This window comes from Archocentrus centrarchus, chromosome 9 (assembly GCF_007364275.1).
Source record: "Archocentrus centrarchus isolate MPI-CPG fArcCen1 chromosome 9, fArcCen1, whole genome shotgun sequence".
NCBI lineage: Eukaryota > Metazoa > Chordata > Actinopteri > Cichliformes > Cichlidae > Archocentrus > Archocentrus centrarchus.
The window spans coordinates 16,933,458-16,959,941 of NC_044354.1; the positions used below are offsets into that span (position 1 = coordinate 16,933,458).

At 40.3% G+C, this 26,484-nt stretch overlaps 1 protein-coding gene across 2 annotated transcripts in view; it reads right to left on the minus strand.

The window, feature by feature from the left end:
• Positions 1-410: 410 nt before the first annotated feature.
• LOC115785946 (drebrin-like protein A) overlaps positions 411-26,484 on the minus strand; it is a 30,580-nt gene continuing 4,506 nt past the window's right edge. Inside the window, exons 2-16 of one of the 2 annotated variants that reach the window (XM_030737896.1) lie at positions 13,737-13,792; positions 13,428-13,540; positions 11,942-12,016; positions 5,828-5,971; positions 5,594-5,671; positions 5,317-5,468; positions 5,175-5,229; positions 4,370-4,444; positions 4,083-4,191; positions 3,458-3,909; positions 2,610-2,904; positions 2,381-2,479; positions 2,133-2,266; positions 1,700-1,751; positions 411-1,585 (exon numbers count right to left, since the gene is read on the minus strand). In XM_030737896.1, coding sequence (XP_030593756.1) covers positions 1,449-1,585; positions 1,700-1,751; positions 2,133-2,266; positions 2,381-2,479; positions 2,610-2,904; positions 3,458-3,909; positions 4,083-4,191; positions 4,370-4,444; positions 5,175-5,229; positions 5,317-5,468; positions 5,594-5,671; positions 5,828-5,971; positions 11,942-12,016; positions 13,428-13,540; positions 13,737-13,792 — 2,026 coding nt within the window. In that variant the 3' untranslated portion in view covers positions 411-1,448. Of the gene's footprint in view, positions 1,586-1,699; positions 1,752-2,132; positions 2,267-2,380; positions 2,480-2,609; positions 3,024-3,369; positions 3,910-4,082; positions 4,192-4,369; positions 4,445-5,174; positions 5,230-5,316; positions 5,469-5,593; positions 5,672-5,827; positions 5,972-11,941; positions 12,017-13,427; positions 13,541-13,736; positions 13,793-26,484 lie in introns of both variants that reach the window. The other variant, XM_030737895.1, reaches the window with a different exon arrangement.

The window sequence follows — 26,484 nt, forward strand, 5'->3', positions numbered from 1 at the left end:
TACTCAATGAAATGAGTATGCAGTGTCAAAACTTTTGCTGTAAATCTCATGAAGATCTGCTCTTACAGTATGCTATTTAGCTATTATGTGTTCTTCCATGAGAATCAGTGTGAGTTTTGGCTGCAGGAATACCACATGATGGTCAGTACACTGCTTGCGGTGCAATTTGTTTATTATTTGTCACTTGCTTTAAGTATTATCCTGTGTGTTATTGTTGTTCTTGCACAATGTCGGGTCATTGCTGGAATTCTCTGAAGTGACTTCGTAAATTCCGAATCAGCGCGTTTTCTTTAAAATGAAAATGAACTGCATTTCTCTTTCCCGATACTTAAAACAAGCACAGAGCAGCAGCTTTGCAGTATTATAAGTGCTATATGTCAGTGGTAGTTAAAGGAAGTAACAGTTAACAATAAAGAGAATATCCACTGTATTTAGTTTGGTTGTTGGAAATAGCAAAAATGAAGAATAATGCAGGAGACAAACTTTGTAAAACAGGTTTGTTTGTAGATGCTATGTAAGTTTGGAGTAAATACAAAAAAAAGCAGACCATTAAACAAGCATACAACACACAAACATATAAACCAAGGGTAGAAAAGGACTTTGACATTTTTTACATTATTATATACAATGCAGAGTATAACGAGATTAATGAGGATTAAAACAGGAAGATTTTTCGGATCATCTTTGAGTTGATATAATGCAATAATTTGTTAATATCTAGGGAAAAAAAAAGATAAGATATAATCACAAAAAGCATGGAAGGATATCACCATATGAACAAAATATAGCCCGATTTCAAATACAGTTATTATTATTATTATTTTTTTTTTTTTTACCGTTCGTTATACTTCTGTTCTGGTTTGGGTAATTTAACTGTGTGGTGAGACTTTCAGAAACAAATGCTACAAAATAACTCAAGAAATACAGGAAGATGATTATAAGCTGATGTCTGATACATGTATACAAATGGCGAGCAGAGTGGAATGCTTGTTATATGTGTGGATCAAAAAGAAGACTATACACTATAAAATCTGTTTGTGTTTCTTTGAGAAAAGGTGGGGTGGGGTGGGGGGAGTTTGTGATCATTTGTCATTGTGATCTGATCTCTCCCACCAACATTTCGACTGCATCTCAAAAGGAAATAAGTTATTTTGGTGTAAGAGAAGGTCTTCTCTATTTTATCCAAGAAAATGAGGCTGGGTAATTTCTGCATACTTGTGAGGATTTTTGTTTTTCTCAAAAACATCAAAATCGAGAGTTACACTTTTCTTTTTTGCTCCCTACAAAACAGGGATTCACATGTTTCTTTATTCTTCCAACAAAATAGAGAGTACAAAGTTTCAGTGGGAGGATTAAGTTAAAAAAACATGCATTAACGTGAGGGAAGATGGTGTCCCTGAGTGCGTCTGTGTGTGTATGTATCTTTGTCCTAGTGTGTCTCTGCCTGACTATATGGTTTCCACGTAATTGGCAGGAAATAAGCCCTGACGTCCATCTTTGCTCCATCCCCTCCACCAGGCTTTGTCCACCGTCTCCACGTCCGTGATGATGTCACCCGGTTCAAAGGAGATCTCAGACTCGTCCTCTGTGAGAACAACAAAATAACACGGTGAAGATCCGATAATCACAGTGTAATTATTGTAAATGGAGGCACTTTATGTTCCCATGCATGCCGATTATCCTCTGAGTGGCAGCTTACCTGCCTGGTAGTCGTAAAGAGCTCGGACGCATATTTGTCGCTCAGCTAAAACCTGAAGTAGAGAGGAAAACGGAGTCAGAGGAAGGCTATAATCAGGAAATATATTTCATGTTCAACTACAATTCAAAAGATTGAATAAAGCAAAAAAAAAATAAAAAATCTTTCTCATGAACTTTCATGAAAACTTTCTCATATGAATTTTCATTTTAAAAATGTGTTGTTTTTTTAACAAATAAAAAAGTCTAAATCGTCTGTGGATTTATGCTGCTAACAAGTATTTTGATGATGATTTTCAGATCGATAGATTGCTGTGGCTGAGATGTCTGACATCCAAGTATTTAAAAAAAAAAAGACTTTAAATAAGAATAGATTTTTGTGGGTTTGGGGAGATTTATAAGCAACATTACTGCCTATGTATCTCTGTGTAAAACACCTTTTGTCCATTTTCTGAGATCTCTTTCTCCTCATCTTCATTGATGTCATCCTCCTCTGCAGCGCCATGGAGACTGTAGCACGTAGTCAGCTCTGAAGTGCTGAATTCTGTGTCACACGGATTCATACATTGCACTGAGGAAGACCAGCGTAAAAAGTACTTATCAGTCCAGCCAGCACAGAGAACAAATGCATTTATGTCATATCACTAATAAAAAGTATTGTTTGAACTGTAATTTGTTGCCAGACCTATGCCATTATGCTCTGCTGTGCCACCTTCCGGTGTGATCCCATTGCTTGACAGGATTACTGCCTCGTGTTCGATTTCTTGACAGACTGGTTCGGCATCTGAAAGATTGGTTTGTTAGTGGCAGTTTATGATGTATCATCTTTGAGAAAACTGCAGCATGCCATTTAAAAAGAATGACACCGTAACAATGCACCTTAAAAAAAGTTGCTACACGAAGATTAGGGCTACCTGCAACTGCTGAGTCTTCCTCTTTCTCTGAGAACTCGGCAGTGGGCCGGCTGTCTTCTGACTGATTATTCTTCTCCCCATTTTCCTTTGTCTCCTCTTCATCCCATTCTATTTCAACTGGTTCCTCCACTGATGCAGGCTCAGTTTCCCAGTTTAATTCTTCCATCACCTCCTCCTCCATGTCCTCCTTCTCATGCTCCTTCTGTTCTTCCTGTTCTTCTTCTTCTTCTTCTTCCTCTAATTCTATCAGGGCTGGTTCTGTGGTGACAGCACAAGGCTCTGGTTTTGTTTCAGGATTATCTTCCTCCTGCTCCTCCATATCCTCTTCCTCATCCTCCTCCACGAGTACAGCCTGTACTTTGTAGGCAGTGTCTGAGACCAGCTCAGTGTGCACATGACTGGCTGTGTTGAGGTCTGTGGATTAGAAAATTACACAGCTATAAATGCACAATAAAAAAAACAACAGAATATTTAATAAGCGTGCATGTTTTGAAAGTGCACATAAAGGCTGTGTCATCATCGTGTCATAACAAGCCGCTGGTTAACAGTCGCTGGCCTGATTTACATGGTCAGCAGTGAAGCAGTTTTTGCAAAAAGAATCTAAGACAGTTCAGTGACTTTGAAGAACAAACAGAGTAATGTGCTCCTCTTAACTTTGCATCTTTCTAAATTTTCTTCTCGTCTTTCCAGTATTTTACTTCAGAAAATTTACTGTATAATTAGAACTAAATATAATTGATTGTATCAGGTGACACCCTACCACCATTCGGCTGTGGAGTCTCAGCAAGCGGAGCTGCTGGAGCCTGTGAAGGCAGAACAGGCTTGAAGTGCAAATCTGATTCGTCAGGCTGGGTTTGAATATTTGGGGGCGAGGCAGGCAGGGCCTCTGAAAGTGACTCACAGGGGTTGATATCTGCCAAGCTGGGGGACAAAGAAACCAAAAGACTAGGGGATGCTGGAGGTGCAGAAGGTTGCGTTGGAGATGTAGGTTTGGGTTCAGCTGTAGCTTGAGCTTGGCTGTTAGTTTGTGGAACGCTAGGCAGGGGTGAAACTGGAGGGGCATGGCGAAGAGGAGATATAGGGGGTGATGTGGGAGCTCTGGGCCTTTGCGGAGCTGCAGCCAGGCAGAAGTTAGGGCTTGTGGGGGGAGACACGGCACGGTAAATGGGGGAGGGAGGAGCCCGAGAAAAGGGGGAGACCAGGGGAGAACTGCGAGGGGAGGATGCTGCGCTCTCTTCTGCTTTAGAGAAGATGAAGGCCGTGTCTGTCAGGCTCCGCTGGTATCGTCTGAACGGTTTGCCTGGATAGCAAGAAAAGGGGTGTTAGAATGTAAAAAATGAAAACACAGTTTATAACAAACAAAACTTGAAAGTGGATGCACTGCAATCCGGGGCTGATCCTTGTGTTTGAATAACCCACGTCTGCTACTTCAAGTGAAGACATGATAGAATCGCTTTCTTTTGAAGCTCTTACCAGCGCGGGAGGATCCAGGGCTGGTGGGACTTTGTGATGATGATGATGACAGCTGCCGAAAGAACTCCCTGGGGTTCATGGAGCGTTGGGATACTAGTGCGGCTGCCTCCTGCAAATCAAGTAACATACAGTAAGCATTTTAAATATTTAAACTGTTTCCACTCACTTTTTCAAGTCCAGTAGTGTAGTGGCAAACGTGCTACATTCAGGTCTGTGACAAAGTGCTACTTCAGTGCAACACTTAGTGACGCTAGATGCAGCTTTATATTAGCACAAGAATCACTTACTGCCGCTTTCTCTATGGATTCGCTCCTTCTGAGACGAGCCCTCATGTCTTCCTCGTGCTCCCTCTGCTGCTGCTCCTATCAGTGCAAAAACACAGCTGCAATCACATTTAGATACTCGCTGTAAGGGCCCAGCTCACGGAGGCCGGAGGCACTAGAGTTTGCAAAAGTGAGAATTTTATGTCAATAAGTAATTATCTTAAGTTAAAATCTAGGGAATAAAGTGGAAAAAGAATAAGCAACCCTGAGCAGGGTGAGCTCCAGCAGCAAAAGAGTGGAAGGCGCGCAAGCCTCTGCAGGCATGCCTTCGCAGCTGTGTACGACTAAGACAATGAAGCGCTTCCACTTCAAGGCCAGTAGGGGTTGCGGAGGCACAAAGCTTCAAACAAACATTTCAAAGCTTTTATCTCTTCATGAAGGTAGGACTAATAAAAGATGACTAGAAGACACAACACTCGAGAAATCACACAATGTGAAACTCAGATCTCGAGCTACAATTAATGCCCACCAACAACAGCTGCTGACAAAAAGCTCGTACTTTTTAGCTTTTCACATCTGCAAACGCGCCATTACCCTCTCCTCTTCCAAAGACAAACATGTTGCAAGCAGCCTGCACGCGCATCTCCAAGTAAAGGCCGAAGGCAACCTCTGTAAACCCCTTTCAATCTTAACACTGGGCTGCTTTTTTTTTTTTCTTCCTCACTTTCTGGCATTGAGGTAAAAGTTGAAATCTCCATATTCAGTGAAGCCATCCTTTCTTGCTGTTTCAAGCAATTTCGAAATTCTAGCGAGAATTTAGAAAACCCACCCATTTCACTTTCTCCTTTCTGCGCAGCTCCTCTTCCTGCTCTATCTGCTTCCTTCTGCAAGCCATTAAAAAAAAAAAAAACAATTACATCAGCACCATATTAATGTCATCAAGCAATGATTAGCAATGATTTTGTTTTAACCTCTGCTCCTCAATCAGTTGCAGCTTTTCGTTCATTTTTCGGTCCCTCTCCTCTTCATCCCTTCGCTCTTTCAGAATCCTTTCCCTTTCAAGGCGCCGTCTCTCCTCGGCCGCTCTTCTCCTCTCCTCTTCTTTCCTTTGTTCTTCTTCACGCTGATATAGACAGATAAAATGTACTGTATTTTCACTTCATTTTTAACTAAAACAGTAGCTCCCTTCAATAGTTCTCCTGAAATGCATTTAGCCACACAAATAGAATAAAGAGTACTTTGGCATACCTCTGCGCGTGCCCAGAAGGAATCTCTGTTTATCAGTCTCATCTCCATTGCAGCGTTCGTTTTTCTGTAGTTGGTACCCTAAAAGAATATTCTTTTCATGTTATTGACTCAACAAACATAAAGAAGGCTAAAATAAAAGTCATAGGGAGTTTTGTATTCTATAGCCATTATTATGAGTATATTAAAGACTTTGTCTCCCTCTGATGGACAGATGGAGCATTACAGGAGACTCACCACTAATTCCTCCTTTTCCGCAGACCTAGAGCTCCTTCTCACCCACTGTGTGGGAGTATGGGCTGGGGCCTTGTTGAACTCAGCTCTTATCTTTTCCTCTGTCACATCCTCCACCTTCTCTGCACTAATGAAAGCATTCGCTTCCTGAAACATGGAATGAAAAAGAGATGATGAGTTGATTAGCAAGAGTTATATAGATGGAAATTTAATCCAACCTTCAACATGCTGTATTATAGCCTCCCTCACTCTCTCGCTCTCTCTCTCTGTCTCTCTCTTGCTCACACACACATACAGGGAGAGAGAGAGTGATAAATCCATACACAAGTGCACACAATTCCTCTGGTGGTTTTCTCTTGGTCTCACTTGGAATTATGCAAACTTGGAGCCAAACAGTTGTGAAACTGCTTCTGTTGTAAGGATTGTGAGGGAACAAAAACAGCAAAGGCTTTAGTCTAATTTCAATGCTTTGGATGGTTATGGAAGGGGGCAGGTGGGAATGAGGAATAGCTAAAGTGAGCAAAGTATGTGAATGCATTTGTTTCAAAAAGGCAGAAAAAAAGCAATTCCACTGAATTAACACTTAAACACTAAATGAGAGAAAATCCTGAACGCATCATTCTGAAGCAAATTTGTCAAGATTCAGCTACTGTAAATCACTTTAAGATACTGATTCCACAGTATCACTAGTTCTTTATTTTGTAACAGTAGTATTTACACAGCAATACTTACATTCTGACATTTTCTATCAACAAAGGCACACGTTGATTCACTCTGTGCTGCACATTGTCTTTACAATAAGAGTCCAAAACATCAAAATTAATTCAAGCCTTTAATCTTAATATATATATATATTTTTTTTTAAAAACTTTCCTAAAGCTCAAGTTTATTGGAGATTCACAGAAATTAAAAAAAAAAATAGCTCCGACACATAAAGACCAAGTGTCCTACTGTTTGAATATATCGATGTTAAACACGGGTTTAACTCATGTCTGTGTGTGCATACAAGCATGTGTATGTGGCCAGGACCTTGGTATAATTTCTGTGGAGAGTAAATCCAGGCTTGTTGATGGAGAGCTAGGTCTGTCAGCCTCCAACAGGAAACCACAGATTTATCCAAGTGACAACACTGACACTGACACTGAGCAGGGAATTCAGTGCGCCCTATAATACACGTCAGTATAGTCCATAATCCATATCACTCTGGCTGTCACTGCCAACTACACACAGAGTTGGCCCAGAGACCAGAGAAACAGTCCACAGTGCTGCCAGCCAAAATAGGAAACTCATGGAAACAAATCAAGGTCTACGGGTACACTTCTCAGTAGCATAGTGAAGTGTTCTCGTATGAAAGTGCAAGTGCAAAAACTGTTTGCCCATTACAGACATAAGTCTGCATTTAATTAAGTACAGGACCAAAAATATCTGCCAGGGTTCATCAAGACAACTCACACTCAAAATAAATGTGCTTTATAGTACTGAATAATATAAAAGCAGGGTAAATATCATGGAGCTTGCAAAGTTAAGAGAGGTACATGCAAGTACTCTCAGAGGCAAACTTAAATAAAACAAATAACAGAACAGTTTACTCTCAGGAAACATAAAGCCATCTGTATCTCATTAAATTGTGTATAAACCACCTGTAATTCTTCTCAGGCCATTTCTGTATCTCATATCTAAGCATGTCTTCATGTCATTTTACATCATTCAAATATTAAAATGTTCATATATATATAAAAAAAAAAAAAAAAAAGAAACGACTTTCTTGTTCATCTCTTTTAACTGTTCATTCTTGGAGCCCATTCAGTCTGACATCCTTCCCTCAATGTTTCAATCACACGGTATTTCACTTTATTCAGTTATTAGAAAGCTTTAAAATAATATACTCTAACAAAACAATATAAATGCACACCTTATAAAAACCCCCAAACTTTCTATATGAACTCACAGTCCCGCGTCAATAGTGGACCTCTCTATTCAGAAGAATGTGTCTTGGCCTAGTTATTTCCATGGGAAAATTTCATAAAGTGGGATGTTGAAACAGTCTTTTTGGGACTTGTGACACTGATGACCTTGGCATTGAAAACTTACTACAGGTATAATGATATAACCTGCCAGGGAGGGAAAGTGGCCCAAGGTGATGTGACAGGTTGAGAGACTTTTTTAGCTGTAATTGGGCTCAAACTCCACACAAACTGTCTCTCTGCTCTGGAACCACAGTGCTTCATAGTCTCTTTCCAACTAAGGACTTGCTCAGAGTAATAGGCAGTAGGTGGATGTGGGGCTACTCAAGTTTCCCCAGTTAAAGTTTGTCCTAGTTGACTGATGGGTTACTTATAATAGCAGTTATTATTGGCCAGCACTGTTGGCTGAATTATTAGTTCTGAAAGCATTTATTTTCCTTAAAAAAATGCAAGTTGCTCATGAACAATAACATTTAACTGACAAAATTTCTATAATATTTACTTAAATTAACTGAACATTGTGCTCCTAAATAACGGTGATTTTTACAGGTGTAATGAGAAACAACATGTGTGATCCAAAGTGCTTCAGGATACCCTGACCGTAATGTGTTAAATTATTCCTTATCTATAACCCTAATGCTTTTTGTGGTCTAAATCTCATGTTCCACCTTAAAAGACATCTGGCCTTGAACTAATGTGGCCAATAAAGACATCGGCTTATTAAGCCAGACGCTATTAGCCATTTCTGGATCCAAACAAAGCCAAAACCAAACTCTGATGTACCAGTGAGAGATTAAAAAAAAAAGGGCTAAATTCTTTCAAGGTTTAGCGGAGTTAGAAGTTAGCAGGAAGTTAGCAATCTGATTTTCTCCTAAAGATAATCCACCATGTTCTGAGTGAAGTATTTCTAAAAACCTAAAACATACAGAATTGCTATAACTTTGGAAGTAAACAAAGGTGAAAACCTAAATAGCAGCAATGTTTGGAGGGTTAGTGAAGTTGGGCTAGCTGACATATAACGATGTGCTGCCTGGTAGCTAGCTATGTGGTTAGGTTAATATTAGCACAGGGAAGATGTAGGATGAGGGTTAAAATGTTCTCAGTGAAAGTTTATGTTGAGCGTCCCCGATGGCCAAAGACAAAAGCTATCATACGGCGGGAAAAAGATGCTGAAAATGGACCAAACTTCAGTCTAAACGACTAAAATGAGCCCGTCCACAGCACGAGGTTAGTCGTTAAGCGCAATGTCCACACTGAAATCTTAGTCATCCTGAGAGTGATTCTTTCCATCTAAGACACCTTGGGCCCATGGGCTGTAGTATACACTGCAAGCTTTTAGAAACTTAACACAACTAAAGATATGATGCACATGAACTGAGTAGAGTCTGAGCATGACCGTGATTATTTGGAACGAGGGGGCTTGTTTCTATTAAATACTAGACATGAAGAAACATGTTAAAAAGATGACAGCCTCAATCATCGTAGTAGACGCTGGGACCCAGTAACAGGCCTGATGCATCGTCATTTAACTGACAGATACTGTATGTTTGGTGAATCAAATGTGCATTTTATAATTATGAAGGTTGGAAAAGATGTGCATTCTAGAGGTGTTCCCATAGCTAACACAGTTAAGCATGCATCAAAACATGCAGGTTCTACCCTCTACGACGCTCCAATTTCCTGTCTTCCTGTTTTCTTCCCTCTATCAAATAAAGGCCTGCAGGTCAAATTAGAATTTTATACTACTGTTTCTTATCTTGTGCACACGGACTCACACACACGCACACACACTCGCACACAAAGCCCTTCTGTCTAAACTTTATTCTGTTTATTTTTTTATTTTTTTTTTAGTAGAAATGAACAATGAAAACACCTGCACCCTTTTCATAATTTGGTTTTCATAACTTAATGCCACATTAAGTTCAGTTTAAAACACACCCAAATCAGACTCGCCTCGACAGAACCCCCTCACTGCCAGCTGGGACATGCAGCATAACGAGCCAGAAAAAACAGAAACAAAGTGAAGGGAAAACAGAAAAAAGAAAGAAAAGTTACAAATGACACAAGAACTAAAGTGCTAACAGTAATTACCACTGTACTTAAGGCAAAAACAGCCATGATTTTAACAAAACAACCTATTGCATCCCCAGGTATTATCACCAATCAGTGCATGCTTACAGATTATTGCCATGGTTTTGTTTTCCGTGTCACTGCCAGGTCAAGTAGTAGCAGAAAGTTGAGAACTGTTTAGACTACAGCATCTGCTTAATGTAGACATTTAGCAGGAAAGCTAGTGACTGACATAGGTAGTATCTGTCTGTGCATCTATATTCCAACTACTGCTTTATTAAAATAAAACAATGCCCAAAAGTTCGACATCAGGTAACCCCTGCAATACACAGCAGGAAAATTTGTCTCTACGAACATATCAGTCTACTGTGTAGACCGGCTATAAAAATCACACAAATAAAGGGAGCTTATGTCTGAAAAAAAAAACAAAAAAAACTTTGAGTTCAACTACACACCAACCCCAGACAATTACAAAACACAAGCCTGAAACACTTTGGTGTGGATGACGTTTCACAAGCTTCTCAATGTTGGCAATTCATTGCCAGTGAATGATGTTATAACGGAGCATTTTTGTATGTGTGGGAAACTTGATAAAAGGTGATTAAAGGTGATTACGTGGCGCTAAGTGTGTGAAAGCCATCACATCTTAGTCACAAGTTAGAATGAATAAAAGATGGGATTGTACAGTTATGCATCATCACCGCATACTTCTGCAAATGGAATCCATATGTGTGTCTATGTTGTACAAGGACGCAGTCTGTCCTCTTTAAGTCTAAATTGACTTTTACTAATAAATCAAGGGTTTGAACCAGTGAGCAATGGAAAATTAAGCACTGGTGTGATTCTTGCAGTTTAAACAAGGAACAATTTGGTCTCAAATGAAAATTCATTGTTTCTCTTCTTTTCTGTGTTGCATGCCACGAGCAGCAGGTTACAAGGTGCAGCAGGGACCATGGGTTGCTGCCATGTCATTACACAGTCCCACTCATTAATGAACATGTGTGTGTGTGTGTGTGTGTGCGTGTGTGTGTGTGTGTGTGTGTGTGTGTGTGTGTGTGTGTGTGTGTGTGTGTGTGTGTGTGTGTGTGTGTGTGTGTTGGCTAAGCTTACAGGTCTCATTTCTCCCACAACTTGCATAAGGAGAAGCGATTTCTTTCACTCCCCTCGACTTCCACCATGCAATCTGTGATTATGAAATCCCATAATAAAATCCAATCATAGAGTGCTCGCACAGTCTCACAGAGGGGCTAGTGGATTTTCAAATGGTTGCTCACAAACTCCCCGACTCGATACTCGCTGTTTAAAAAAAAAAAAACGAGACAAAAAACAACAAACATTCCACAGATGCTTCTACAGTTGACTGGGTGATGCCTTTATATGGAAAATGGTAAACCGAGGGGTCAGTTTGATTCCTTCTACTTAGACTGAAACATAAAATAAATACTGTTTGAGGGGCACAGAGAGGGGAGGCATCAGTGATGATGGATAGGGTTTCTCATATGCTGTGCACACACATGCAGCTGAATCATTAAAATACACACACACATGCAGCTGAATCATAAAAATATGCACTTCTCTTTTCTCTGGTCTGTCTACTTCCCGTCTATCTTACCACTACTTGAGTTTGGCATCTGTTTCCGGGTTGTACCACCAACAACAGAATTTTAAACAAAACTTAGCTATTTCACCCTGAACCAACAAACCAATAGAGCAGGAAAAGGTCTGAGGACAGGAAACTCTCAAAACAATACTAAGCAAACTACAAAGTTTAAATATAGAGTTTGAAAGTACAAAGCCTTGAGTCCAGAGGGAAGATAACAGAAAAGAATAAAACATGTTTTTTTTTTTTTCATGAGCTTTCTGGAATTTATAGGAAATTTAACAGAATCTAAATGAACAGAAAGAATAACAGTCATCTTTTCTTGGACCTCCAGCTCTCAACAGTCCTTTCACAGCTGGAATTATTTTCTCTTAAATGAAGCCAAACAAACACAAATTACTGGATAAAAAAAAAAAATGAACACATTTTAGCTTATGTCAAACCCAAAGGCCAATAAGTTCTTCACATTTTTATGTACTGCACCTTGAAGAAGTTCTTGATGGCTGGAATGTGGCTGGCACATTCTGTCCTTCGGTAGTCATCGACATTTTGGCCGACCTGCAGACAAACAGGATATAGACACTTAGAGCGATATCACAGCTCAGAGAAGCCTAAAAAAAGCCATGAGGGAAACATTCTGAGGAACAACAGGATTCAAAACATCTGGAGACTGCTCATCTCTAGAAGTGTATTGTTTCGTTATGCCAATATCGAAAGAGCTGCCAAAGACATTAAAAAAAAAAAAAAAAAAGAAAAAACTTGTGGATACCAGGATTTTAAAGGACCTCCAAACGATTTGAAATAAATGATTCCACTGCAAGAAAAACTATCTACACTTGTGTAGATTTGTGTAGGTATTGATTTCATATGACAATACACTTGTCCAGAACTACCAACCTAATCAAATTCAGCCTAAATTAAATTCAAATCCCCAAATTTCAACCCAGGATCCACAGGTAACCTTTGCAACGGTAAAGAAACTGTACAAATTCGATCTGCATGAGAGGCGTGCCAGGACAAACAAACGTTTGCCAATGAACATATAGGCCAGGCCTTTTGGAATAATGTGCTCCTGACTGTGTGGAAGACAAATCAAAGAGAGTTTTCTGGCCACAGTAATAGTGGACATGTTTGGGGCAGACCAAAGATGGCTTTTTTGGCGAAGAACTACATACCATCATAATACTTTAAGCACCACATGGTGGTGAAAATATTACGGTTTGGAGTTGCTTCTGTGATTCAGAGAATGGGAGTTACCATTTCAACTATGAATTTTGCATCATATCAGCGAGTGCTTAAAGATCATTTGAGGCCATTTGAGGTCTGTGAATTTTGGAGGAGTGCTCAAGTTTGCCAATGCCTGATACGGGTGGGCAAAGTTGTACTTTTTCACATAAAAATATTTCACCTACTAATATTTTTGTTCAGATATAAGATTGGAAAAGTTCATTTTCCCTTACCTGCAGGCACAGTTTCAAGGAACATAAACACTTAACTTATTCAAAGATTAGAAAAAGTAACAAAAGATAAAAGCAAAAAATTTCTAATATGCTTTTTTATCATTGCAGCCTAGGCATAAATGAGCATGAACACCTTCTTCTGTTTGCCTTGTAATTCACTAGTTTTTTTTTATACTGCAGTGAGACATTTTCAAAGCATTTCTTCCAAGCCTCTCAAAACAGAGCACAGAATGTGAATAAGCCAGGAACATTTGGACCTTTCCAGAATACTTTATAGGTTAATGAGGGCGTAGATTTTTCAGTATGTGACCACAAAACATGTGAAACCCCTTATCTCAGAGCTGCAAAATGACCCCGGCTGTCTCTAAATGAATTCAAGTGTGCGAATGCTTGTGTGTGAAGCGTACCTGCCATTTCCGTGCCAAAGCATGCATGTGTGTTTGAGTAATCTGAGCTGGTATTTGTGTTAAAGATGGGCGCGTGCTTACACCAGCCCGTCTGCTACTCACCCAGTTGATCAGCACAATCCGGGGGGCTCCTGTCTCTACACTTCCGACTTTGAACAGTCCATATTGAGGCTTTGAGATGTGAAACTTCTCCGCCAGCTCTGCCACACCACCCACTGTTAGGAAAGAGACAGATGCAGGGTGAGGGAATAAAGGGATATTGATGTGCAAATGCGCTGCACTTTTCTTTTTATAGCAAACCCAGGAGGGTATATGAACTTCTTACAAGCCAAAGCGGGGGAGCTAACAAGCGGTTTTGTGGTCTTAGGAAGTTAAAAGTTATTATCTGATGAAAAAGACAGTCCACTTTACCTCCTGAGTCAGCCAGTTTGAGCTTGTTTGTGACTCCATCATATGCAAATAATGCCCTGTGAACACACACAGACACACACATACAGGTCAAGATGTGATGTGAACAACAGTGTGACTTCCGTGTGTGCAAGCAAAAAGGCCCAAGAAGTCAAGCGCTTCTTAAGCTTGAGCTCCTGGACACCCTTTCAGAAGGCGCACAAGCATATTCTAATGTTTTCCTGCACATACCCGCACTTTGTCTGAAAAACAACAAGCTTCGCTGCTGTGCAAAGCGTTATTACACCTGCCAAAAATAAACTCTTTTCAACTGTGACACACGCACTCGCTCACTTTGTTCTGGTTCCCTTCCTGCTCTTGTTCACCAAAGACTCTTACGGCACGGAGATAAAACAGAGCGGCACATTGTAACACAATAACCTGCATTCACAGCGTTTTCCTCATCGATGGACAGCTCCTGAATGCGAAATAAATGAGCTCAGCGGTGTTCACAGCTACGGGGCTTTTTTTTGACGTTTTGCAGGTGAAAACCTGTCCCACCACACCCTTCGGTGAATCGACCGTCGCTGGGGCAACTTGACAACTGATGATGTGTTTTCAGGAGACCACTGAAAAACAACGCTGCTGCTCAATTAAGAGCACGGTGATTGATTTAAGATGAATCCATATAAGCACTCATATGCGGTTTGCTGCAAGAGGAAAATGTGTGACTTCATACACGCAAAAAGAAGTATATTATAAGAGTACTGAGGCAAGTTCATGTTGTGTATACCACTGGATCTGGACCCAAAATGACACCAGTGTGCTATCTGAGACGATGTGTAATCTCGATTCTTCTTTGTGTGTTTGAAGCACAACTGTGACTTAACAAGGCGGCCTGCAGAGGGATAAACTGTCAAATCTTTAAAAGGCCGCATGTGCCCGTGTGCGTGCACAATTATGTGTCTGACTGTGGGCCTGTGTAAAGCTTTCTCTGTAGGACTCCTGGAGGTGTGGCAATAACATCTGGAGCTGGGTCGCAAAAGGCCACCAGCAACTATTACAAAGGCCCAAAGGTGAACGGCCCCTGTGTGGGTGAGTGAAAGGAATTGGAAAAGCTGAATCAGTATTAGTTTAAAATGTTTTGGTTGACTATACAAAGCGTACAAAAACAGCTGTTTGGTAATATTGGCTGACAATGGTGCCAAATAACTCAGTTAGCATTTCTGATTCACTGTTATTTTTTCCTGATGCAACAAAGTCTGCTTTGTTCTTCCTCCCCAAAGAACAAAAAGCTTCAGTCAAAAGTCAGTCAGTGTGCGAGTGTGCTGAGGACACAATAACCATATTGTGAACCCCGCTGAGCAAGTTGCGAGCTGGTCGAGCATGTGAGGAGGCATGTTGCCACCGCTCTTTCATTTTTTTATTGTTTGGGTAATGCTGGCAAGTGTTTGTTTAATATCTATGATGTCACTGAGCAAGTATTTTGAAATCAGATTGCATAAGAATATAATCCAACTTGTGGGAACATTCTCCCAAAGTCCCCAGTACGAGCTCTGCATCACCTCGAACAGTCTCATATCTGTTCCTGGATTGGATCAGCCACAAAAACTGCAGCAACAACCACTCCGCTCACTTATCAGTCTTGCCAAGGCACCACAGATCCTTGGTCTTCTAGCATTCCTAAAGGTTACCATTCACAAGCAGTCAAGGTCAAAAGTCACTGTGACTGTGAAGGAGTCTTAATTGCATGTGCAAATTTTCCACCCACATGGAAAATTTGCTCACGAGGATAGGCTGAGTTGTGGGACACTCTTTGTTCTACCAGAGTTTTCACTAAGAGGGACTTTGCAAAGATCCTATTTTTAGGCAACTTTGTCTCTGCTTCAATTTAATGAAGCAGTATTACAAAATCAAACACAATGAATAAAAACTATCTTTTGTTTCTATCCATCCATCAATCTATGCATTTTTTTTTAAGAAAGGTACAAAAAGTGTCAGAAATGGTCCCTAAAGATTAGGGTTTACCTAGTCTTCCTTGAGCAAGGTCACACATATATGAAACCACAACTCCCCCCACCCCCTTGTCTCAAAACAAATGGGTTATTGTCAAAGGAAAGCCCCTAAATGTTGCCAGTCCTAAATATAGCAGCCATGCCAAAACCTACACTAAACCACTAAATGACTGAATATATCAGTAGTTTTATGTAGTGAGGATGCTGTTTCCCAAACAGAAGGTGAACTCTCAAGTGTTTATACTGGAAAAGCATCCTTGAACGAGACAATGAGACCAACGCAGTTTCAGGGTCTCTCTTCTCTAGTTGATCCACGGCGTGCAACATACCAAATATGAAATTAAGATACCTTCATATGCTCGTTTTTGTCGGCACCACTTGATCAGGTGCCTAAATGTAGTTTCAGAAGTTTCAGAAGTAGTAAAACGGCTCCCCTAATTAATAGAGCACAGACACTCCACCCCAACACACACACACACACACACACACATACAGATACTGACTGACTGATGAGAAAAACAGACTCTCTCATGTCTACTCCAACCCACTTCCCAACCGAGCCAGCTATGACTTCAGAGGAAGAGAAGAGAAGAGAAGAGAAGAGAAGAGAAGAGAAGAGAAGAGAAGAGAAGAGAAGAGAAGAGAAGAGAAGAGAAGAGAAGAGAAGAGAAGAGAAGAGACACGTGACATGTAGGAAGGGGGCCATCATGAAGGGCAATGGAGCACAAAGTGGGAGAGGGTGAGAACAAGAACAGAAAAGCCTACAGCAATGATGTCATAATCTGAAACATCAACTCTTTAAAGTAATTAGCAGTGAGAAATGAAATCTCTGCATCATAGCCACAGCCAGTAACTCAACAAATAAACATTCATTTTCAAAGTATTTAAAGAAATGGCAGTTTAGATGCACAGGCATGCGCACACACAACGTACTGTAGGCCTGAGCCAGAAACAATAGAGATGGTTTGTTTTGGACTACCAGCGCCCCAGTAATACCTCCAAACATGCTAAGCTCTAGCATTTCAAGATCAACATCACAGAAGCAGATGGTTACTTATCCACATATTCCCCTCCACCACACTAAACTCTGTATTACACAGGAAATACTTGAACACAACGTACATATTTCTCTCGTGTTGTAAATTCCCAAGAGATTTGAGAGATTTTCTTTGCTTCTACCTGTTGTTTTTGTTGTTGTTGTTGAAAGGGAATGCATTTTATTGTGCTGGTGCTTTATTATACAATAAAGAAGAGCAAAATAAATAATACATTTTGCACTCCAGAACCAATGACCGTTTTATTATTTCACTTCAACCTTCCTCCTCACTCCATATACTATACGTAACCATCCTCACCACTCTGAATTCATTTTTCTGACCCTCACCTCTAACAACTCTAGATTTTTGCTCCTACTTTAAATCTTGTAGCAAAACACACCTCTTTCACAAACTGAAGCAATATCTAATCCTCATTTTTTTCTCCCTCTGTGCCCATCTGACAACAAGTTCTTGTGAGCTCATAGGTCATTTATTCCTTCCATCTGCCAGGCGTCGAGATATGAAAGGATATTTTTTTGTTTCGCACACTGGCGATAAACTCGGTATGAAGAATAAGATATGAGAATATAGATGCAACGCTGGGAGGTTTCTCAAAGATTAAGCTCTCCATCAATCCATCCTCCTTAAAATGATGGGGGTTTTTTTCATTTTACATCAGATGTACTTTTTCCTCTGCTCCTTTCAGCTCCACAATTCCTTACTTTCAAAGCTGACCTGGTCTTCCAGTTCTATTTTTAGCTTGTTTCTCAGCCTACCTCTTGGTCTGTGCTAGACTGGGGAGCTCGGAGACGTCCCCACAGCACACAACACTCATTTCCTCTCTCCAAACATGGGCATAATAAGTCTTGCCAGATTTGATACTCATATAGTGACCATGCAGCGACCTCAGTGGTGCACACATTCTTCGATCCGTCTGCACTGCATAAACCTCCATGAGACACATAGAGGTTTATGAGAAGGGGCTCAGGAAATCTGACTAAGAGAGAGGAAGTAATGGAATAAAGCCAAGAATCTGTCTGGCTTGTATTGGCCTACAGACTGGTATGGTGTGCTCTGACGTGATGCATCGCAGTTAACATCATGAGTAAAAAATGCTGCATGCTAACCCAAGACACACTGTGTACATTCTTTTAATTAAGCTGTACAAGTGTGTGTATGTGCCAATAAAAATAGCTTCCTGCACTACATTATGTACAGTCTCAAGCACCTCAAACCACAGTGATGAAATCAAAACAAAACTGAAACAAAAGAGGATATTGTTTTTCCATATGTCTGTCTGTCTGTTAACAATAACACAGCTAAACTACCAGTCCTATTCATACCAAATTTGCACAAAAGCTAGCCAATGACCCCCTAGATCACCTGACTAAATTTTTGCCATAACTGGGTCATGGTCAAAATAAAAAATAAATTTTAAAAAATCCAGAAAAATTCATGAAAGCAGAAAAAATTCCTTTAACATAGGGCAAAACATAAAAAAAAAATCATATCTCCCTCAAAACCTATTGGATTCATCTGATATTCGGTACACAGCTGTGGAGGACCAAGGACTAGTGCTAAACCAAACACCATCTGGATCCAATCCAGATTCTGGATTTGCAAGCCACTTAAATTTAACATGGGAAACTTCTTTTAAACACATATTTTTGGCTGAAAAAAGACACAATGCCTTCATTTTAAGTAGATCAATATTGTCCATGGAAATGAAACATTTGATCGGGATATGCTCCAGATATGCAAATATATGACAATATTTGACTCTATCAATCCAATCACTCAATGCCCCTATAATCATCTACCTGATAAATCGCATATTTTCTTATTATAAGGGATAAATCTTTTACAAAAAATGACCATAAAATGAAAGTTATTTTAGTTCACCATTTTAAACACTGGAAAATTATGGGCATGGACAACAGGACCTATGTGTTATCTTAGTGACTCAGTATTTAGACAGTGACACGTTAGAAAGGGAAGCAGAGCCCTCAGCTTTCAGGCCCCTCTTCTGTGGAACCAGCTCCCATGTTGGATTCGGGAAACAGACACCCTCTCTATTTTTAAGATTAGGCTTAAAACTTTCCTTTTTGATAAAGCTGATAGTTAGGACTAGATCAGGTGACCCTGAACCATCCCTTAGTTACAGTGCACGTTCTGTGTTTATAAACCACTCTGCATTTAATAATTAGTCATTATTAATCTCTGGCTCTTTTCCACAGCGCGTCTTTTGTCCTGTCTCCCCCCCTTACCACCAACCAGTCACGGCAGATGGCTGCCCCTCCCTGAGCCTGGTTCTGCCATTGGTTTCTTCCTGTTAAAGGGAGTTTCTCCTTCCAACTTTCGCCAAGTGCTTGCTCATAGGGGATTGTTTTGATTGTTGGGTTTTCTCTGTAATTATTGTAGGGTCTTTACTTACAATATAAAGCACCTTGGGGTGATTATTTGTTGTGATAGTCTCAGTTCAATATGAATAAAATTGAACTGAGACTAACAATGTTTAAATCAGCTAAAACATCTGCTGGGGGGCAGGGCTTGTTGTGCCTGGCACCACTTTTTTTTTCTTTTTTCTTCCTTTTTTTTTGGGGGGGGGGGGGTCTGTTTGCTTTTTAATTCTTGTTGAGAGGGTGTTTATTTGAACTATTCTAAGTGTTTAGAATTGTTCAAATAAAGCACTTAAATATCTCACAACACAGCTGACCCAGAGAAAGAAAATCTCAGAAAGAAGGAAGGAGACAGAACAGAGGAGAGAAGGAAAACACAGCGTGCAGTGAAAATGAGTTAAGATCAAACAAATGTTGCAAAGGAAATGAAAAGAGAAAAAATGGAAAGTATTGGTCTCATTCTTATGACTTGCTGCAGAGGATTCAGGTGGCCTACGGAGAATTATTGTAATCCTTCCAATCCAAGCACCAGGGTCCTTTAATGAGAGCTGCTAAGCAGTAGGGGCCTGAAACATGTCACTAAAGACTCTAACCCCTGACCAACTCCTTTGTGTCTGTGACACCATGTCTCCAATACTGTTTTGGCCTGTTCATTGCAATATAATGTTGATGTGCTGATAAAGTCACGAGGCAACGAGCTGACAGAAACCAAAAACAACTTCCAAAGAAACGTTTCTGCAACGATGGGGGTGGAAATCTTAATTCAACAAGGCAAGTAGCCTCTAGCAGTGCTGTGGTTTATTAAGTGGGTTGTAATATCCTGCTGCTGTCATTTCTGATGAAGCTAATACTCAACAATACCTCTCCAAATTAGATCAGATTGAAGTAATGCCAAATATAAAGAGAAGTGTATAACTATGTGTGAGAGTAACTGAAACCATACTGTCATCATAAAACATATGTTGTCAGACTCCAGTCCAGCATATAATGTCTGGTCTATTACAAGTTTATTACTGTGTCAGATGTAGAGTTGGCTCTAAAGAGGCCCAGTGTAAACTTCTGGCATACGTTGAGGTTATGATGTGATGGTGGTGTCTTGCCAAGAGCTTTGACCTAATAACCAAATCATGCCCAAGTCCCAATCGGCAGCACTACTCAAGCAGACCAAATATAGTGGATATACTCTTTGATTCAGACTATGTTTCACATAATAGGCAGGATAGGCAGCACCTCCATTCAGATGGCACAAGGGGTCACTGAAAGTTTGATGATCATTTATTGCCAATGTTTTTTTATTTTCTGCTTGCTAATTTTTTTTTTAAACTACCAATTAATTAAATCTGCATGACCCCAGAGCAAAAAGTTACAGCAAAAAAAAGCACTGCTTGATGTCTGTTTGGCTACAGAGGGGACATCTTTTTTGTTAGATGTTGTGTTTTCTTCTTTCATATATTGCTCAGGCAGCATAAAGCGTCCTGTACTTTTTCACCTTAAGAAAATATTACGTACTTTGTTTTGCATTTTTGGTGGGCTAATGCTCATACTAAGGATGCAACATGTTTCATCCCCTTATAGGGACAGCTGTGCAATTTTGAAATATAAATGCTTGCCTATGTGACCCATAAGAGTCCCTCAGATCCACCCTGTGAGTAACGCTGACTGATGTGCATAATACTTGACAGGGTGGAGAACAAAATCAGACTCCCCTGGAGACTATTACAGAGCACTAAAGCTATTTGGCCAAGAAATGTAGTACATAGCAGGAGAAATGACAGAGGCGATGGAGAGTAAAATTACAAGAAAGAACAGAAACCGTAGCTAAACATAATGTAGGAAAAACTTGGGCAAACAAACAACAGATCGCATACAATATCATGCAGAGGGGGTGAGGGAGAGACTGAATGGAATGCTGCAAGGAGGAGGGGAGAGGGAAAAAAAATCTGTTCTCAGCAAAACACGGAGCCAGAGGAGTTTAGAATACGACAAACTAAACAAATAAGTAATTAAATGACTGCCAAGGACCAGTGAGAGAAAAAAAAACAGCCCTCCCTGTGCTGAGGCAGATGGAAAATATCTGGAGGATGGACAAAGAGACCAAGAGCGACGAATAACTATGCTGCTGTGTAGTAGATGGCAATCAAGGTACTGAAACAACAATCTTGCAACAAATGCAGACAAAACACAAGATTAATGCTAAGGCTACAAAATGGCACAGGCGGTGAGCACTATGAGATCAAGTGATCAACACCTGGTCTCACGTTACAGCCTTCAGTTAATCTAAAGACAACAGTAGCCAGTTAGTGTGCAAGCAGAGGCTGTACCCATTGTAACTAACTATAAAAGCACGCCTCTGTGTGTAACATAACCCAAGCTTTAAAGAACGGTAGGTAGCACAGGGGTGCGTGTGTCTGTTTCAGAAGAATATGAAAAGAAAATTTACTACCATCACATGATACCGCGCTGGCACAAACCTGGAGCAGCTCAGACGAACAGGTTTTAAAGAGTTTTGCAGAAATGTAGCAGCCTTTCCGAAGCCAAATGGCATCTATCGATTCAGCAGAGAGAGAACAGTCCAGAGAGAAGACAAACAAAAACAATTTGAAGTTATATTGCTGTTTGACAAAAAAGTTGTTGGAATAAAGTGTGGCAGTATGGTGATCTCCCGCCATGCTGTGTAGTAAAAGGCAGTAAAACACATCCTTTTTTTTTTTTTTTTAACTCAATGAGACAGCAGTACTTAAGCTACAAACAACAGAAGATGGATACAAGAAGTTCAATGTCATAACGGTGGGAGCTTAAAGAGTGGCAGGGCACACAGTGGAGAGTTATATTCTGGTTGGAGAAGAGACACTCAAAGATGGGTTCACACTGGGGAAAACGATGAAAAGCACTAGGGGATGTGCAAAAGTATAAATGGGCAGGGTGAGAAGGGCGCTTTCAACAATTGCACACAATGGGAAGCAGTCAAAGTGTACTGGAGGTTTCCAAGGGTGCACTGGAGTATGTGGTTAATGGAGGGAAGGGTTTTGATGAAAGTAATACTGCGAGTTGTCATGAGTCTGTATGGGGTAAATCATTATGAGTCTGGAAGGTATATGGTTTGTTCAGAGCGTTGGAGAGGAGAGGAGAGGAGAGGAGAGGAGAGGAGAGGACAGGAGAGGAGAGGACAGGAGAGGAGAGGAGAGGGAAAAATCTCCTAAAATCATGATCCACTGGGATCACTCTGGCATTTCCTGCCCACACTGTCCAACACTACCACACAAACACAGACACACACACACACACACACACACACACACACACACACACACACACACACACACACACACACACACACACACACACACACAAGCATCCTCCCTCCTCTATATTACAGTTATTACAGGCCCACTGGAAGCATGATGGCATCTTATCTTCAAGCATTTCCTTCAGTTAAACAAAGAAAACTCTCAAGTATTAAAGATCAACTTGGACCTCATTTAGCCTGTCTTCTCTCCAACATCTCTTGATGCTTTGATCTTATTCTCATTCCTCTTCACCCCCTCCACCTGTCCTCTTATCTTCTCTCAACTCTAATGCCTCTTTAGGTTTTATAATTTGCTGGCTCTGCTTTTCAGAAACCTCTCATCCAGACCACCCTCCTGAACTGGTCTTCCATCTGCTGCAACTCTCTCTGCTTCCTCTCACATGCTGTCCTTTCTCATCTCATTATTCCCTTTTTTTTTTTTTTTTTTTACCAAGTATGCTTCCTCATTCATTTGCAGTCCCTTCCCATCCTGCTTAGTCCCTCTCCACTCACCTCCCTCAATTCATTCACTCTCTCTTAGCAAACAACCTAGCTTTCCCACCAGGGTCGTCACGACAACACAGCCCCCCCAACTTTCCACAAGGACGCACAACTCAATCTCGCTGCCAGCAAGTGAACAAACATGACAGGAGAAAGGGAAATGGAGTTCCCAGTCGAGGTCTTGCATTCAGCGTTACTTTGCTGCAAAATGCTAGCAGTTAAGCCAGAGAATGTCATCACTATAAGCAGGGAGCGCTTTTGTAACTATGGTTAAAAAAGAAGCAGTTGCTTAAACAACTCAACAAGCACAGCTCCTGAAACCTCACGGTGTCTGAGAGGCCAGTGCGTGCATGTGTATTTGCATGTCAGTGAACTCAAATGTGTATGAAAAGTGTCAGTGAAGTAATTCGGAAGGAATAAAGAATGGGTGGCAACTTGTCGTCATGTTTTACTACTTGATGTGGCATAAAAAGACTAATTAATGTTAGAATTGCCAGAACTGAATTAACAGGTTCTGTTCTGTGCCTCTCAGTTTAATGTAAAGTTAAGAAACAGCTCAGCAGTATCTCCCAGATGGCTCTATATGATTATTCATTATCTACTATAAAATCCTGGAATTCAAAGTACTAATGACAACCTATCAGCCCTTCCTGATTAGATACTCACTTGTTCACCCGTAACCACACAAATTTCTGTGTGGGTTCCTGCAATAATGAATATTTAAATTTAAAATAAAGTAATTATAGCAGGCATATTATGCTGTAATAAAAATGTAATAACTTATTACAACATATTGTAAGTTGCTCTAGAATGGACCTAGACTTTTATGCCTTTAGAAAGTCTAGCCCGTGCTGGGAGACTTCACAAATACAGATATCTTTAGACCAGATGAGTAACTTGAAGTATGTGTGACTCAGTGGGGGTATGGGTTAAGAAGAGGACTTTCACCTGGGAAGCACACGGTGTGAAGCCAAAAGTCAGCACTGACTCATTTTTAGCTTTCATGAAGACGTGCATATACCTGTGCTTATTTGGTAGGTGGCGCTTAGAACAGAGACGACAAAGGGGAGAGCTGCAAGAGGAGAGCTATGTATTTCGAAATTCTGACAGTGTGTGTGTGTGTGTCCGTGCGTGCGTGTGTGCGCGTGTGGTTTAATAAATAAATACTATTCATAATATAGCTGAATACTTGGTAGTTACTTGATAGTTACTGTTTTTCGAAAAGATACACTTCTATATTTTATGGATGGCAGCACAAATTCACCTCTTTACGTCTTCCTGCAGTTCATCCTCTGATGTTCTTGAAAAGGACTGAGACAAGGAGAAGGCAAGACCACTGTGTAAACTGTCCACAGAGACTTGGGTAGTGAGCCAACACAGAAATGAAATAACATGCAGCATCATTATTTATTTATTTATTTTTAACTTTCACTAAATATTTTAAAAGAATCAAGAAAATTAGCATGTTAATTTTAACATAACTAGTTATTAGCTTATGGTATTTTGTTGACCTGGGATCAGTAACCTTATCCCGCCAAGACAGCTGGGATAGTTTCCAGCCACTGTGCAACCGTGAACTGGACAAGTGGAAGAAAATGGATGGATGGATGGATGGATGGATGGATGGATGGATGGATGGATGGATGGATGGATGGATGGATGGATGGATGGATGGATGGATGGATGGATGGATGGATGGATGGATGGATGGACAGGACCAGTGTGCTCAAAAGCAGGGAAGAATAATATCACAAACAATCACAGATAATATGAGCCTGTCAGTGACAAAAACCAGCGAGCATCTGCCCTTTATGATTACATTACAACCATTCTGCAATTGCTGGCACAATAACTTAGACTCAAAACTTGGGAAAGCAGGCACCAGTTTTTTTTTTCTTTTAAATATTCCATTTCCTTTAAGAGGAAAAATTACAATAGGCACTTTGTGACTGTCAGACACTTCTTGTGTTGTGCTTGGCACACTCAAGTAAATGAGCCATAGGAACACGGAACATGACAACATGACTCTCCGTGCACGTTCTCAAAATTCATTTATAAGCTCTGTACTGTCAATGTCCATCAGGTTTTAAATGAAGATACTAGAGCAAAGCACTCCACTTTAAAAACCATTTCTTACTTTTTAAAGAAGTAGAGTTCTTTATAGATCTGACCATACAAGTGGAATAATATTCTGTTCTTTTTTAAAATCTCTCCAATAAGGATCTGTGAGAGAGAATCTTTTATTAGCTATTTTGTTTAGACCATATGTGGAGACATGTCAGTTCTTTCAGCACTTCTCATTATAAGCATTGCAACATTATAATAGTTAGGTTACTCGCATATTTTTAATACTATTATATGACGTTCATCATACTTGTGAGTTCTGGTATATCACATAATTGCTCAGACACCCCCTAAAAGTCCATCAGTTGGCTCAGGACACACACTGTATTCACTGTTTTCATTCTCATGCCAATGTTTGAAGAAACACTTAAATACAGATGTCTTTAGACAGCTATTAGACACGCCCTTGGAAATAATACCCTGTCTATGTGCAAGGCCCATTAGCTGAACAGGCAGTCCCCCCTTAATGCAGCCTCTATGTTTTTTTTATAACATTTGCATGAAAAAAATCATAGTTCCACAAAGAAACTGACCAGGTTTTACAGCAGAGCATTGAAGACTTTGAATTACAAAGGCAAACAATAACACATTTGTAGCCTCCACTGGTGTAGGCACAGAAAAGGACACTGGAAACAATGGGCAAAGGGCCGATCAAATGATGTGAGACACTTGAATGAACAAAAGGAGAATGTGACAGAAAGGTCAGGTGTAAGGAGGACCGACAAGATACTTTGAGGGTTATTGTTTACAGTGATTTTAATACAAAAAATATTGCTACAATAAAAAAAAAAAATACAATATCTGCATTCATGCATGCATCCTTTTTGAAGGTGAACACTCTTTACTTTGTTCACAACTGACACCTGAAACCAACAGGAATGACACGGCACCAATAGTTTCCATTTTCCGTGGGGCAACTACAAGCCACATTTGAACACAGCGCCAGTTTGCATACTAAGAAACCCAAACATGTGTAGGCAAACAGGCACAATACACACATCCAGTTTAACGGTCTGTAGTCATGTCTCACCATGCCTAAACCCTACCATTAGCCTGCAGCCTCATCTCAGGCCCTAGATGAATCTAAACAACATTTAAGGGAGAAGAAAGCAGTTGTTTAGTGATAACCGCTCAAATCATTCCCTAAGTTCATCTAAACAGGGAGGCATACAACAGCCATTATAGCTATCATTGTCATCATCTTCAAACATGCCACCCACAAACTTGCTCACACAAGCAAGCAAGACAAGCTGAGGGTACTGCTCTGCAGAAACTACAGCCTACACAGCACTGCGGAATTGTTTGTTTTTTCTAACATGACAGGAAATTCTGCTGAAATAACATTAAACAAAAACCTGATAAGTATGTGCCCTAACAGAACACTGGTGCTTATAATCTCTGGCCTGCTAT